Raw genomic sequence first — 15,694 nt, 5'->3', positions numbered from 1 at the left:
ACAAACGTGTCTAATGTGAAATATATAAGCATATAAGCAAAACTAGATTTTAGGTCTGTGATGAAAAAGGGCCTCGCGGGAAGGGGGGCCTCGCCATTTATTTATTTTTAAAAATAATTTTTTTTTTTTTTTGCGAGGCCCTGTGCGACCGCACTGCTCGCACACCCCCTGAGGCGGCCCTGCACACAGTAACTACATGCATCATTGTTTACAATGAACGGTGGGGCTAATCGAAAGGACTGGACACGGACACACTAACAGCAATCAATTAATTTAATATAACAGTCCGGTTCTGTGTTTGTTTGTGTCTGTAGATTGTTGGTGAACAACTAACTTTAGGTTAGTTTAACTTGTCCGTGTCCAGTCCTTTCGATTAGCCCCACCGTTCATTGTAAACAATGATGCATGTAGTTACTGTGTGTTGTTGTAGCCACCGGTTAATTCGTGATTTTTTATTGGTTTGTCATGACAAAGGATACAAGCAGCCTGGCGCGACAACCACAACAGTAGGGTCTATAGTCACAGTCAGGACAGTAGGCTCTACAAGTAGGCTCCCTTAAAACTAACGCTATTAAAGAAAAAGAAAAATACAGTGGAGGTTAAAATAAGAATATGACTTTGCCTGAAAAAAAATTCAGTCAGGAGATTTTTTTTTTGCTTTAATCCCTGAGTACCGGCCAGATCCTGCCAGGTGGCAGTATCGAGAGTGCAGTAAACCCTGTTCCAGACCCTGTGTTACACTCAAATGTCTCTGGGCGCTATACAATGGGGGAAATAAGTATTGAACACATCAGCATTTTGTCCCGTATAAATATATTTCCAATATGGCCATTCAAATGAAATTTTCACCAGACTTTGGTATTAACTCAGGGAATCCAGACAAAAAATCGAAACATTAAAGTCCATACATAAATAAAGTTGTGTAATAAAGTGGAATGACATAGGAAAAAAGTATTGAACACACTAACTGAAATTAATTCAATACTTAGTGGAGAAGCCTTTGTTTGTAATGACAGCTTCAAGGATGCGTTCTGTATGATGTAACTAGCAGTATTCAGGTGTGATTTTGGCCCATTCCTCTACAGATTGTCTTTCAATCTTGAAGATTGCGGAGGGGCCTCTTGTGAATCTGGATCTTCAGATGCTTCCACAAATGTTCAATTGGGTTTAAGTCAGGTGATTGACTGGGCCATTCCAACAAGTTGATTTTCTTTCTCTGAAATCAACTGCAAGTTTCCTTTGCTGTATGCTTTGGATTGTTGTCATGGTGGAAGGTCCACCCACGTGTCATCCTCAGCATCCTGGTGGATGGCAGCAGGTTCATCTCAAGAATCTCTCTGTACATGGCTCCATTCATTGTTCCTTCAATGATATGAAGTCTGCCAGTACCAGGAGAGGAGAAGCAGCCCCACACCATGATACTTCCACCTCCAAACTTCACTGTTGGTATATAGTGTTATTCAGGTAATGTGCACTGCCATTTCTCCTCCAAACATGGTGTGTTGTGTGACAACCAGAAAGTAACATTTTGGTCTCATCTGACCAGAGTACATGCTCCCAGTAATTCACTGGCTTGTCCAAATGTTGTTAGGCAAACTTTAAACAAGCTTCAACATGTCTTTTTTTCAGTAGTGGAGTCTTGCGGGCTGAGCATGCACAGAGGCCATGGCGGTGGAGTGCATTGCCTATGGTCCTTTCTGTCACAGTTGTACCTGCTGCCTCCAAGTCTTTCTGGAGCTCTTTCCTAGGGTCCATGGCTCTCTGGCTACTCTTCTAAGTAGTCCCCAACATGAACTGGCACAACACATGCATCGAGTGTCCTGGACGCGTTCCAATGTGCTCGGATGAACCACTATTGCACTCTCGGGGTCTCAGTATGGCTTTCAACGGTAACATAGAGGTCCGTGAGACGGCATAGAATATTAAAATCGAGAAAAAAAAGGAAAAACTATCTAAAAACTTAATATTATGTTTTTGGCGCCCAACGGTTGGCGAGCAAACATGTAATATTACGTGATTGGCCATGAATGAGTTAAGAGGTTCAAACGTATTAAATTCATAATACTCAATTTAAAAGGTATTAAAAAAGCTTACATATCATTTGCACAGGTATTACATTTTGGGGGTGGGGCATGAAATAATATTAAATGTTTTTGTATTCAAATTGTTGTTTGTGGAGCTACCGGGAGCTTGGTGTATCTGGCGAAGAATTTAAATTGGCGTGCAAGTGCAACCGTCAGTTCAGTGTCGCTATGTGCTAGTATGGTCATGAAATTGGTATTAAATGTGGCTCTAAGTGGTATTAAAAAGGTCTTAAAAAGTCTTCAATTTAACTTGTTGATGCCCTGTTGTTTCTCTGCAGATGAAGTCGAAACAGCACATTGATTCCTACATGCTATAATATACTTGTGTGTCTTCCAGGCTCACTGGTGGGCGGTCCTGTTGATGGGCATTGCGCTCATCATGCTAATGGCCGGCTTCATCAAGATCTGCAGTGTCCACACTCCCAGCAGCAACCCCAAGCTGCCCCCGCCCAAGCCTCTGCCAGGTATCACATCTCATTCATAGACAACCTTTCATGTGAAAGCGACTCAACATGCTTTACAGTCAGATTTATTTACATTTACATTTAGTCATTTAGCTGAACGCTTTTATCCAAAGCGTTCTGTACAACAAATCAGCAGGAAGGGTACATCTCTGGCTGCTACAGTAAGTAACGTTAGGTTATGACTATAACCAAGTTCTGTTAATTAGGGGTGACGCTTGGCATCACTCTGCACTCTCTCGCGTACGTGCACGCGCACTGAATAAATTCCACAAATGTACCTTTAATACCAGTATTAGTCTGACCACACCCCTCATCAGCTTACCTTCATAAGCAGGTGTGTGGTCACCTGCTCTCCTCCTTCCCAAGCTTTCACCACAAGGTGAGGTCAAGGGCTGCAGAGGCCGTCGGATGCCAAGCGTCACCCCTAATTAACAGAACTTGGTTATAGTCATAACCTAACGTTCTGTTCCATTAGGGGCTCTGCTTGGCATCACTCTGCACAAAGGGAGGCCAAGCGGAGCCACTGGCCGACAAATACACCCCGCTGAAGGCCCCCCACAACCAACAGAACAGGGAGGGCCGAGCCCCCCCGACCCCCCCCTAATGGAGGGCACCCTCCCTATTAGAGGTTTACCGAGAGGGCGACGGACCCGACCGTGCGAAGAGGCACTCAAGCAACTCAACGCACAGGGTGAGCAGACCGTGGCTTGACCCCACGACTACACCCACGCACAACCCGCATGCCACCCGGGAACGAACGGAGGGAAACAACGTAGCAGCGGAGCGCAAAGGAAGACCCAGACCCACCAAAAGGACTGGACTCCCTGGAATGGGGGCCCGGAGAAGTCCATGATGCCAGCATCAAGACCCCACCAGGTGGGCACTTAGAGACCCCGCCCCCCACATCGCCAGCGTATTCGGACAAAGGCCCCTCAGCCGAGCGGGCCCTGTCCTCCCCAACAGTACACCGCCTGGCACACTGGCCCTGCAACAGGCAGACAGCATGGCCGTAACACACAAGAGTTAACCAACGGAAGCAGGCAGTGCACCGGGAAAAAAGACCAGGCAACAGGCTGTTAACCCTAGCCTGGAGAGTGCGGACGAGACAGGCGCCAGAAAGAACAGCTGAACACAGCCGCCCCGGCGGAAGGGGCGTATGCTGGCGTTGTCGCATAACCAAGCCTCCACAGAGAAGGCTGACACGATCGGCAGACGTCATGAACGTGCAGGGGCACCCTCAACCGGTGAACCCGGGAGTTGACACTGCAGCAACACACCAGAGAACCAACCACCCAGGCGTTACCCTATGCAATGGTTGGTCCCATAACCCCTCAGGAAAGAAACCCCAAAACACACCTGCGGCACTGCCGCAGCCCGCGTTCCGGTTTCCAACAGGGTCATCCCGGGCCTACGGGTCAACGAAACATTACCCCGGACCGGGCCCGGTGATACGGGGAGCACAGGGTCCCCCGAGGAGGCCAAAACCACCCCAACAGGCCCCTCTTCGCCATGCGTAAGAGAAGAGCGTAAAAAATGGAAGACCAGCCCCAGCACCCCGCACTCGGTATTCCCAGGAGGTCACCCAACCAAGTACCAACCAAGACCAACCTGCATAGCGGCCGAGATCCGACGAGATCGGGCGCGTACAGGTTGGCACGGCCGTAAGCCATTACGACAGTGCAGAATACAATGTATTATACATGACCCTTCCCCATATGTTCAGATCCATTCCGTTATCATCCCCTGACATGAACGGGAACCCATCGACAACCACACAGGGTGTCGGAAGAGGAAAAAACCCCCATCCCAATTGCTTCATAAAAACGCTGTTTTAACCCCAAGCAATCAAGGCGCGCCAGTCAGCTAATGTCCAACAGAACATCCTGAGCTAGCACTATGTGTGCGTTTTGACATACCCACATCAACAATAGGCTGTTTAGACCATCTTATTGAATCCCCAAGACGCCCAGGGGAACGACAAGAGGGGCGAGATGCAATCAACTCCATGAATGAATGAATGAAAAACTTTACCCAACAGATTGCAGAAAGGGTACAACCCAGTACGGCGCAATACACACAATTGGTTAAGGGGAGGCAGACCTGAGAAAGACGTTAGTCTAGTTTCCATCAGGGACCCTCATTTCCAATCCATATAGACACATCCAACTCTTTATAATAATAAAGAAAAAGCATCACCCGTATGACCCAACTGCACAGCTGGGAGTAAAAAACCTGTTTTCACATGATTTTAATCCAGTCACTCTTTTTAATCAGAGTGTAAGACCCTCCCAGAAACACCTTCCCACATGAGTTTATAGTCATGAAAAAGATATGCCAACTGTGAGTCACGTGACCAACCGACTCAAGTTTACACATAAATCGGGCGCAGCAGAACTGTGAGCCATACGCCCTAACTCGACACCTTTAAGACACCTCAACTCATGGAAGGCGTCGCCATAGCAACACCGCTACAACGGGCGGGGAAACCTGCCGGCTCCTGTCTTGTAATAGGAGTCGGCAGAATAACCTTCTCCCCCCCCCCCCTGCCAAGACGTCCCACCGGCTTGGCCCTGACTGGCCCAGCAGAAGAGATCAAAAATCCCCTAAACCAATCAAGTGGGAAAAGGAGGGGTTTATTCGACACCCCCTCACGAAAAACACACTTCATACCCTACACACAGAAAACAACCGTAGCCATTTTGAAAACCTCCGGTAGAATGCAATGCATAGCATAAGCTAATACAATGCCCGCTACCCACAAAAATGTGAACAGGATTTTACAACAAAACACAAGTCGCCTGTGTGTGAATCCTACACCCGTTGACTATGTCGTACATAGTAAAAAACGCTGACCGAGAGTAAACGGCTAGGCCGCGGAATGTGCGTGTACGAGTATTACTGCAACTAAACAACACAGCATTGTGAGACACATACTTAGTTCAAGCAATGGAATAACACCAGTTTCTACCTGCATGTGGAGCATCAAGCTAATAGAACCTATTACTGAGTGTACGTTGCAGACCTTGCTTAACCTCGTAACACAACACGACTCATCTCACAACGTAAAAGGGCAGATTCATATATACACAACCCCACCATATGAATTGTTGAAGAAACACACAGTTTGTTCGGCCAAAACACAGTCCCCCTTATATCGGGGAACTTTTTTATTTATTTATAAAGTGTTCTAAGGCACAAAATCATAGAGGGGCCGGGGAGGGTGTAAAAGAGAGGGGATACAGAGGGGAAAAGTCACTCAGCGGCGTCTGCCACCTCGCGCCGCTCGAGTCTTGCCACCCCGAGGAGCCCCGGAGGGACGGTAGGTTACTGTCTGCTGGACACGACGTTCCCTACCGTCTCCTCCGGTCGTGGATGGGCCGGCGGTGCCACACACCTGCTTATGAAGGTAAGCTGATGAGGGGTGTGGTCAGACTAATACTGGTATTAAAGGTACATTTGTGGAATTTATTCAGTGCGCGTGCACATACGCGAGAGAGTGCAGAGTGATGCCAAGCAGAGCCCCTAATGGAACAGAACATTGTTTGTCAAAACAGTGTCAACTTGAGTGCTACAGTCTTGACTGCATAGTAGTATAGACAGATTAGCATAGTATGTAGTAATATAGGCAAGGTAGATTAGTTAATAAGAAATTGCATAATAGTAAAAGACAGTAATAGTAAAAGACAGTAGAAGGTTAGTCGTTTTTATTTAATTAAAATATTTACACCAAACAGCAGAAATCACAAACAGAAATCAAAGAAATACATCAGCTTACACTTTTTATGCAGTATATGTATACTGTATATTCTGCACAGTTACAGCACAGTCATATTGTACAAACTTAAGAAAACAACGTTCCACTTCTGTTGAAGATGCTCAAATTCTCTCTCTTGGTGAGATTGTCAATTGTGGTTAATAGCCCTACCACACTCACTCAGTCACTCATTCACCAGCTAAAGCTGCTTCTGCACTGTGATCCCTCTTCATCTTTGTCTGTGCCCTCTTCGGTTTTCCTCTGTCCAATGAACGAGGCTCCAGAGCAGCTGACCTTCAGCTCCGTTTCAAACCTGAACTAGAATTCACATCTTATTTCTGATGATCTCTGACAGTTCGGTCTTGATTTGAAGATTCAGTCCTGAAACAAGATTCAGGTCCTTCATTGTATTATAAAGGTCAGAAGGTCAGAAAGGTCTTTATTTGCCAAGTAGTTTTCACATACAAGGAATTAGCTTTGGTCATTTTCAGTGCGACATTAGCGGACAGACATTAACAGACAGATAATACAATAAAGAGGTGGATTAAGATCAAATGAAATATGAACTAAGTTGAGCACAATATAATATAATATAATTATGAAATAAAATAAAATATAGGCCAGGGCTGTACAACTGTAAATAAGAGGTTGAATAATATTAAATGGGATACAAACTAAATTAAAGGGGTCGGCCACAATCTTACCTGCACGCTTCAGGGTTCTGGAGAGGCGTACAGGTCCTGGAGAGATGGCAGGTTGCAGCCGATCACCTTCTCAGCAGAGTGAATGACACGCTGCAGCCTGCCGCTGTCCTTGGCTTGGACTCGATGATGGCTGTGTAAAAGTGCACCATCATCGTCTTTGGCAGGTTGAATTTTTTCAGCTGCCGCAGGAAGTACATCCTCTGCTGTGCTTTCTTGATGAGGGAGCTGATGTTCAGCTCCCACTTGAGGTCATGGGAGATAATTGTTCCAAAGAAGCGGAAAGACTCCACAGTGTCCACTGTGGAGTCACACAGGGTGATGGGGTTGAGTGGGGCTGGGTTCCTTCTGTAATCCAGAAACTCCAGAGAAGATGGTTGAAGATTCAAGATTCAAGAGTTTATTCATCACATACATACCAGGGCATACAGTGAAATGCGGTTGGCCATGCCTGCTACGATTGTGCAATAAAACAATAGTAATAGTAGTAATAATAATAAGATAACTAGAATAGACATGGTAAATAGACATGTTAATAATCCGCTTAAAGGCACTGGATCCTATGTACACTCCTATACAATGTGCAGTTTTTCTTCTATGTCCCTAATGCTATACTTGCTGTTACTAACTATACTATGCAACAATCACAACAAGTTATTTTCTTAAAGTGTCCTTTTTCCTTCCTTTAAAGTGTCCTTTTCTTGTGTGTTTAAAGTGACCAATGGTGCATTTGTGTGTGTGCGAGTGCAGAATGTTGTGTGTGTGTGTGTGTGTGTGTGTGTGTGTGTGTGTGTGTGTGTGTGTGTGTGTGTGTGTGTGTGTGTGTGTGTGTGTGTGTGTGTGTGTGTGTGTGTGTGTGTGTGTGTGTGTGTGTGTGTGTGTGTGTGTGTGTGTGTGTGTGTGTGTGTGTGTGTGTGTGTGTGTGTGTGTGTGTGTGTGTGTGTGTGTGTGTGTGTGTGTGTCTCCCCGTCCCCTGCAGGGGTGGTAGTGCAATACCCGTAGTCCAGGGGTTCCCAACCTTTTTTCCCCCAGGGACCCCCAAACATCTCTGATGAAATTCCTGGACCCCCCTCCTAATAAAATACCATAAAATGCTTTTTTTGTCATTTTAATACTTTTTTTTGTCATTTTAATAACAAACTGCTTATACACAGGCATATGCATCATAATTAGACCCACTATGCTTCTTTGACTTGTGCCTTCAATCAACAAATCTCATCTTGCACCATATGTATTTCAAAATGTTGGCCAATATTCAAATCCTGTATTCATCCTCTCAAATCAGGCCCTAATGGTGAACGGTTTGCATTTATGTTGAATGAAGTAAAAATCCACTGCAGTAAAAATATCCTCACCTCGAGTGGTGGTAGTAAGGTTGACTGACATGAGAATGTCCTGCTTCAGATCCTCATTTTCGATATACTGCACATAAACGATGAGCACAGCCTCGTCTGCGACAGCTGTAGTTTCATCAAGTTGTATGGCAAATGGACCCTTTCTAAGCTTTTCTGACAGCTGCTGCTCGCAATCACTTGACATCTTATCAATTCGGTCTTTCACTACATTGTTTGAGAGTGGTACTGATTTTAGTTTAGCCGCACAGTTTTTTTTTTTTGGTCTTTTTCCCCCTCCATTTTCCTCCGATTTTCTCCCATCCCAATGTTAGTCGTATGCCAATTCCCAGTCCCTTCCTGGTCGCTGCGCACTTACCCCCCACAGTCAGATCATCTGGGAGAGTGGAGGCTACCACGTGCTTCCTCCGACACACGTCCAGCCAATCACCGCTTCTTTTCACCTGGCAGCGCGGATTCTCATTGAGAGGGCGTAGCGTGTGGGAGGACCACACTATCCCCCTCACGTCCAATCCGCGCTTAGCAGGCGCCCCGACCGAACTGTAGGAGTCGCTGTTTACAACGACCCGGACCCACCCCGCCAGCTTCTCCCACCCTCTGATACAGCCAATTGTATCAGTGCAGACGGCCAGCCAAGCTGGTGACAACCCCGGAGCTGTGAGCTGGATTCGAACAGGCAAATCCAGCTCAGCTCCGGGGCTGGTGACGAACGCAATCTCCGCTCGGCCACCTAACCGCCAACCGAAAGTGCCCTTTTTAACCATTTTCGGCCGATAATTTTTGGTGGCCGAATATTCGGTGCATCCCTAATTTTAATCGAATCTCATTTTGAGATCGCTACGCTGCCTATGGACACGACAGTGGCAGAATGTGCAAAACAGCTTCGGAGGTGTGGCATTGCACCATGCTGATCCACTCAACAGGTAGCGATTTCAAAATGAGATTCGATTAAAATGTATTGTCATTATACAGCACAAGTACAATACACCATCCAACCAGAGTGGATAAATGAATTAACGTTAAAATAAGAATAATAATTTGGGCGGCTGGGTGGCGCAGCGGACATTGCGCTCGTCACCATCGCAAGAGACACCGGGTTCGACTCCGGCTGTCGGCGTTGCCTCATACTAACTCAATGGGCAGAGTTAGCGGGTGGAAGTCGATGGGTGGTAATCTGGACATTGTGGACAGCGACTCCTACAGGTCGGTTGGGGACACCTGCACAGCAGAGACAGGAAATGGCGGGGGTAGTGTGAGCCTCCCACACGTTACACCTCGCCAATGAGAGTCCGCGCTGGCAGGTGAAAAGTTGTGACAGGCTGCCTCCTCGTGTATCGGAGGGGACACGTGATGCAAGGCTTCTATCCTCCCTACAACCGGCCAGTGGGGGGCATATGCGACCAACGTTCAAGTCAGGGGAGGGGAGAATTGGCACAGCGGGTAATTGGGATGGGAGAAAAATAGAAAAAGAGGAGAAAAAGTGGATACAAAATAAATAAATAAGAATAGTAATTTATAACCGAGAGATTTGAACCTGGGACTTTCAATCAATCAATCAATCAATCGGACCATAGGATCCACAGGCAGCGCACTAATCAGCTAAATGGTCCGACGTTAACTGTGATTGACTAATCCATCATTTACACTTGTCAAGTGCCAATTGCGCTTGTAGTCCAGTATTGGCATTAATAAATCAGATGTCATGCTAATATGTCATGTTCTACAGTAGGACTTACTACTATGATACCCATTAAAACAAGTAATTCGAATAATAGAAGCCTACTTTGCTGGAACGATTCATTTCAAACGTATACAGTGCGTGTGTGCTTTTGTGTGCGCTTGCACGTTGAGGCTCGCTAAGCCTTTCTCCATGCATTATTTACCTCCGCCTGAGTAAAGGCCCCCGTTGATGATGGAGACGGTGGAACGTTGGTACTGCTTAAATAGGTGTAAATGCGGGCTGGTTGGCCAGAGAGCACCAAGGTTCAGAGACTCCAGTACGGAGCTGGAGCTAGAACCAGAGCCCTGGCGGTGTGAAAGGGCTAACAGTGTCGCGTTCGCTCTGCTGCTTTCAGTACGTTCTTACAGGCAAGAAATTATGTTGACATTGAACTCTGCACTGTGGGACAGGAATGAAGAGGTTACTGTCAAAACAGACTGAGGCTGCGCATCTCGTGCACTCGTCCGCTGTGCGTCCTGTAGGTTGCGTCAAGAGACCTTTGACCTTTGTTTGCATCACTGCCCGTCGTTTACACCTTGTAGACGAGACGTTCTGAAGACTAACCTCCATTCTCACAACATTGTTAGGATTCTACATTGTTTTTTTTCTCATATTTGTATATTCAGATCTCATTTTATTGTCTATTTATGTATTTATTTATTTATTTATTTATTTATTTATTTATTTATTTATTTATTTATTTATTTATTTATTTATTTATTTATTTATTTATTTATATGTATGTATGTATGTATTGTCTTTCTACTATTACCCTGCCCATACCTGTACTCCCCCCCCCCCTCTCCCATGCTTATGTGATGCTTATCTTATTCTTATTCTAAGGCTCATAGTCGGTCCCCAGCTCCGCTCACATGTCTGTGTCCCTCTAGGTACTTTGAAACGGAGGAGACCCCAGCACGCCAACCAGCAGGCCCAGCCCCAGCGCCAGCGCCAGCCCCAGCGCCAGCCCAGGGAAGACTATCAGATGGGACAGATGAGACGCTGAGTCTCCAGTCCTCTCTTTGCCTTGGTTCCTACCTAGTGCCTACAATGGGAGCACTTCACTCCAAAGAGTTACATTCACCACCACCACCTACTGCAAAACTCTTAAAAAAATATTATAATAATAAAAAATGGCAACAAAACTTATTTCACTGGACAAAAAGCCCATAGTTTCCAGGGCCTAACAACCTTTACAGCACCTCTGCTCCAGGAGCCAGATTAACGCTGGTCCATACATCTTTTGACAGAAACACAAATAATATTCTCAATGAGGGGAGAAAATATTTAAATTTCTGTCACGTGGTATATATATATTATTTTTTTTGAAAGCTTCTTCTTTTTTTATTTTCTTTTTTTACAGTGAATGCACGAAAGAGAGAGAGAAAGAGAAAGAGAGGAGCTGCATAGTGGTAGAGGTGTCATCTCACCATCTAGCTAGGCTTTTCTAGTTCTTCCTCTCTGCTGCCCTCATGAGCATGATAACAGGACTGCAAGTCACATGGTTTGTTGTTTTTTCCGCTGCCAATCAAAAGCCTGGAAGGGAGACATTCTATTGGAAGAGACTCTTTTTGCCAATGTAATTAGATTGTTTTAAATCGAAACGAACGTGGGGGGACGTGGGGGGGGGGACGAAAAAACCCTGAAGCTTTCCTTTCTAAAGCATACATGTCCCTCTCTGTGTGCAATTGTACAGATTTTTGCAGTATCGTTTTTTTTTTCTTCCTGTGTATCACATGAAAATAGATTTTTCTGCTGTCTGATGAAGATTATTTACTGTTTCAATTCACTCTCAGGATTAATAAAAACAAAACAAAAGCGTATTGGGCGAAGAGACAGCAGCTGCCATGCAGAACTCTGCTCATCAGAGTGGTGATGGAATGTAGAGGGGGGGGAAAGCTGTGTAAGTTTATATAGAGTTATCTGAGAAAATGGTAAAGGAGAAGTGACTGATAGATTATCTTAATATTTATATCTTGAGAAGTGTGATAGAATTTTTGCGGGTGGAAGGTGTCGTGCTGCCAGGTTTACATTAAGGTGCCGTTTGGGGCTGAGATTATTAGTAAGAAAATAGCTTTTATTCAACTTGATTGTATCACAACTTTTCTCGTCTCACCGCTATTTCCCCCCTCATTTGTAGAAAACAACCACTATACCCTTCAGACATCAGTTCCATTCCAAACGAGTGACTTGTGTAGTATTGCAGAGCCAGGAAAAGATTGCGAGTTGTGAACAACCTGCAAGATTTCTCTGACCTGCGAGGCTCAAGACTGATGAGTGTTGGGCGACAACATGGATTATTTGGTGCTGTAGAACAAGAGGGCCGTAGGCACGCTGGATAAGAGCTGATGGAGGACAACATCGTATCCTGCAAGTCGAAAGAGTCCTTGCCAGAATATCGGGACACAGACCGCAGCCCATCGGGAGTTATCACAGAAAGCAATGCGTAGTCCCGGCCCGGGCGGACTTTAACTGGCCTCGCTCTTGCCGTTGAAACCCACGGTGCAGCCGACCTCGGGGCATCGAAGTTTAACACAACGCAGAGATGGCAATACGACGCAGCCCGGCTACACATAATATAAAGGCTAGATGACTCACCCGCGCTGCTGGCCAATGGAGACCGACGTTGCCACTTGGCGGCCATCTTACATGAATGTCTATGGTGCAATTGGTGCATGTAGGCCTACTATTGAAATAAACATAGCTTGCTACATTTTCAACCGTTTTTCAAACGGTTTGGTTTGTTATAAACGGCAGAGATGTAGTTATCATACTGCATACTTATAATGGACTTTCATATGAAAATAATTTCAACATGTCCAAGCAGCCTGAATCATAGCCACGTTAATAACTTTTGTAATAAACCAAACCGTTTGTAAATCGGTAGAAAGTTTAGCAAGCTATGGTTATATTTCAATAGTACATGCACCATAGACATTCATGTTATGAGTGGGCGTGCTTCCTGTGACAAGATGGCCGCCGGTGAACTACGCTGGAGACTCCGCCCCCTTGCACCATCTAGTTATATGGTTCTCCCCAGCCGTGTTTGTCCTCTGAATCCGTCACCAGGGGCTGAAAGCCCTGTCTTACAAACCACTCCAGGCCGGTCAGTGGGATCTCCTATGCTTGTATTAGGAATGAGCAATGATCTGCCAGATGAAAACACACACGGCTAGCTTTTAATATGATTGTGGATTTTTATTTTTATTTCATTTTATAAATTTTACTTGCAATTCTGATTATTTGTATATAGAGAGGAATCGTTATCAGTTGCTGAAAACTAGACATCTTAATTTAGTTTTGCGGCTTAATGACCAAGTATTTGAGTTGAGTTGAGTTGAGTGGGTGTTAAGTGAAACGCTACGGGGAAAACAACTATCACTAATCTCTTGTGTGTCGACCATCCTGTCATATCCCTTCACCGTCACGCCTTCCTGACCCTCCGCGATTAAGGTCCAACCTGACCCTCCGCGATTTAAGGTTAACTCTCTTACCACCGGAGAAACCTAGCATTACTGCCCCTCTCCGTTCGATGACATTAAAACAATGTGCCTACAAGTGGAACAGGAGTGTAAAGGAAGTTAAGTGCATCAAGAGCGGCGGTCCAGGTATTTTCCAGGACGAGCTCGTACGTCAGGAAGCAGTTCATCCAAAGACTCTTATCGGTCTGCTGCAGTTTCATGAGGCTTGAGAAGAAGAAAATAGATACTAATAATAAAAGTTACTCTGATAGACTTTTCCAGTGGCCTCTAACCGGGAGGGTTTTTACAAGGTCAACGTTGAGAGGATGGAAAGATTGCATGATATAGATTTATCTTTTCCTCCTGAATTATTGTGTTCTTGACAATATAGAGAAAAGTATGTATTTAAAAGTACATTACTACATTCTGGGGGTAACGTCAGAAATCCTTGGGAATGGTTTTTATCCAGTATAGCTTGATAGCCATTTATCTAGTGTACACTGCTAATTATAAAGTGGACTTACACCTCTTTATGTATCAGGTACATTCTATGCAGAGTATCAACAGAGCTGAAGATAGAAGAAGTAAACTTCCACACAGAGAAATGCCTTCATTGTTTCCTCGCAAATGGGTGCATGGAAAATTATATTGTGTTGCTGATAAAATAATTATCCATATCCATTTGCTACATCTACAACCAAGCTTCTAAAAGAAAAATAAATAAAGTAATTTTTTTGTGTGATGTCTGCTTAGTGCTAACTAGTAATGCTTTTATTTCTCCCCTGGGCGGTTAAATAAAGAATGTTTGTCATTGTCTTTGGCAAATTGTAATGTTTACTTTAGTGTGAACTTAGCTTAGTGAAGTCATTCTCTCATTCTTTTTTTTCTTTTTTTGTGTTGGTGTGGTATGATCTGGTTAATAGATGTGCTTAGGGCTAAGCCTCTGGGAATTGAGTTTATTCTTTTTTTTTCTTTTTTTTTTACACATTCTTGCTATGAGTCAGAACACGTGCACTGAAATACAAGTGAGAGAGAATTCAAAATGGAAATAATTCAATACTGCTGTCTGATTTTAATGTCTGCTGTGTTTTATACAGTTTCTTCAATTGTCTTTTGTTTTTATTTACCTTTTCTGTCGGTTCTATTTCCCATTCTGCTCACTTTGAAATTTTTTACTAAAATTGCAAAATTATTGTGCAAAGATATGTCATTTCTTTTAAAGTACTTGAAATGCATTAATAAATATAGACTTGATCAAACTGCTCCACATTGTTTGTATTTTGCAGATGTAAAGTTAATCCTAATCACAGTGTGAATGTGATACATCACCCGAAACAACCTGTTCTCGCTTAAAATATGTAAATAAAGTAGGCTACTAATCTGCAACAGGAAAAAAAGTACATAATATACGTGCCCCGGGTTTGATCCCTGGCAGGCGACATTTTCTGAAAGCGTAAAAAGTTTACATTGTTTGGATATGTAATCGTCAATACAATACATAAATATATTACTTGTTGCTATAACAATGTAATTTTTTTCCTGTGGTTGATTTGTACTTGTACTTTATTTACTTTTTCTGATTGATTTTTCTGACTGTTGCCCAAAAGTACTGAACCTCTGCTGTCTTTTAACTACAAATGAACACAATACTCCTAACTTACCATCTTTAAATTGGTTAAACTCAATTGGTTCAAATATATCTGAAAACTCAATATGGTTCTTTGTCTGAAGGATCATTTTCTAATTGTGGTATTTGTGCACAACGCCAGGCACTCACAGCACTGCTGGTCAAACAGTTGCTGGTTCCCAGCTGTGTATATGTACCATTGTGCTTTGCTCGCTTCATATCACAGCCGGAAAGAATTTACATAGACTGAAATTAACTTTAGATCTCCCGGGCGCTGCCATGATGAATCAAATGTGACTTGGGAGTGAAAATAGTCAAGCAAAAGTCAGCCTCCAGTAAACAAGTTGAAACAACTTTGGGGTAAGTGTTTGTCAAATGAATGGCCTGAAATTTATGTTTAGGTAATATAAAATGCTTCTGAGTAAGTCAAATGAAATTACATGACATACCATCGCCCGGGAGATCTAAAGTTAATTTCAGTCTGTTCATTTGGCCGGCTGTGATATTAAGTGAGCAAAGCGTAGCGGTACA

At 44.2% G+C, this 15,694-nt stretch overlaps 1 protein-coding gene across 2 annotated transcripts in view; it reads left to right on the top strand.

Annotated features, from left to right (window-relative positions):
• The window catches only part of adam10a (ADAM metallopeptidase domain 10a), a 361,448-nt gene extending 349,767 nt beyond the window's left edge, over window positions 1–11,681 (top strand). For both annotated transcript variants that reach the window (XM_084321679.1, XM_084321680.1), the window contains 2 exons: window positions 2,422–2,548; window positions 10,966–11,681. In XM_084321679.1, the coding sequence (XP_084177805.1) occupies window positions 2,422–2,548; window positions 10,966–11,081 (243 nt within the window). In that variant the 3' untranslated portion in view covers window positions 11,082–11,681. The remainder of the gene's footprint in view (window positions 1–2,421; window positions 2,549–10,965) is intronic.
• The last annotated feature ends 4,013 nt before the right edge of the window (window positions 11,682–15,694 follow it).

Source organism: Notolepis coatsorum (genome assembly GCF_963971535.1).
Source record: "Notolepis coatsorum genome assembly, chromosome: 1".
Taxonomy (NCBI): Eukaryota; Metazoa; Chordata; class Actinopteri; order Aulopiformes; family Paralepididae; genus Notolepis; species Notolepis coatsorum.
Note: the sequence above shows the minus strand (reverse complement) of the source record. Positions and strands in the feature narration are given on the sequence as shown.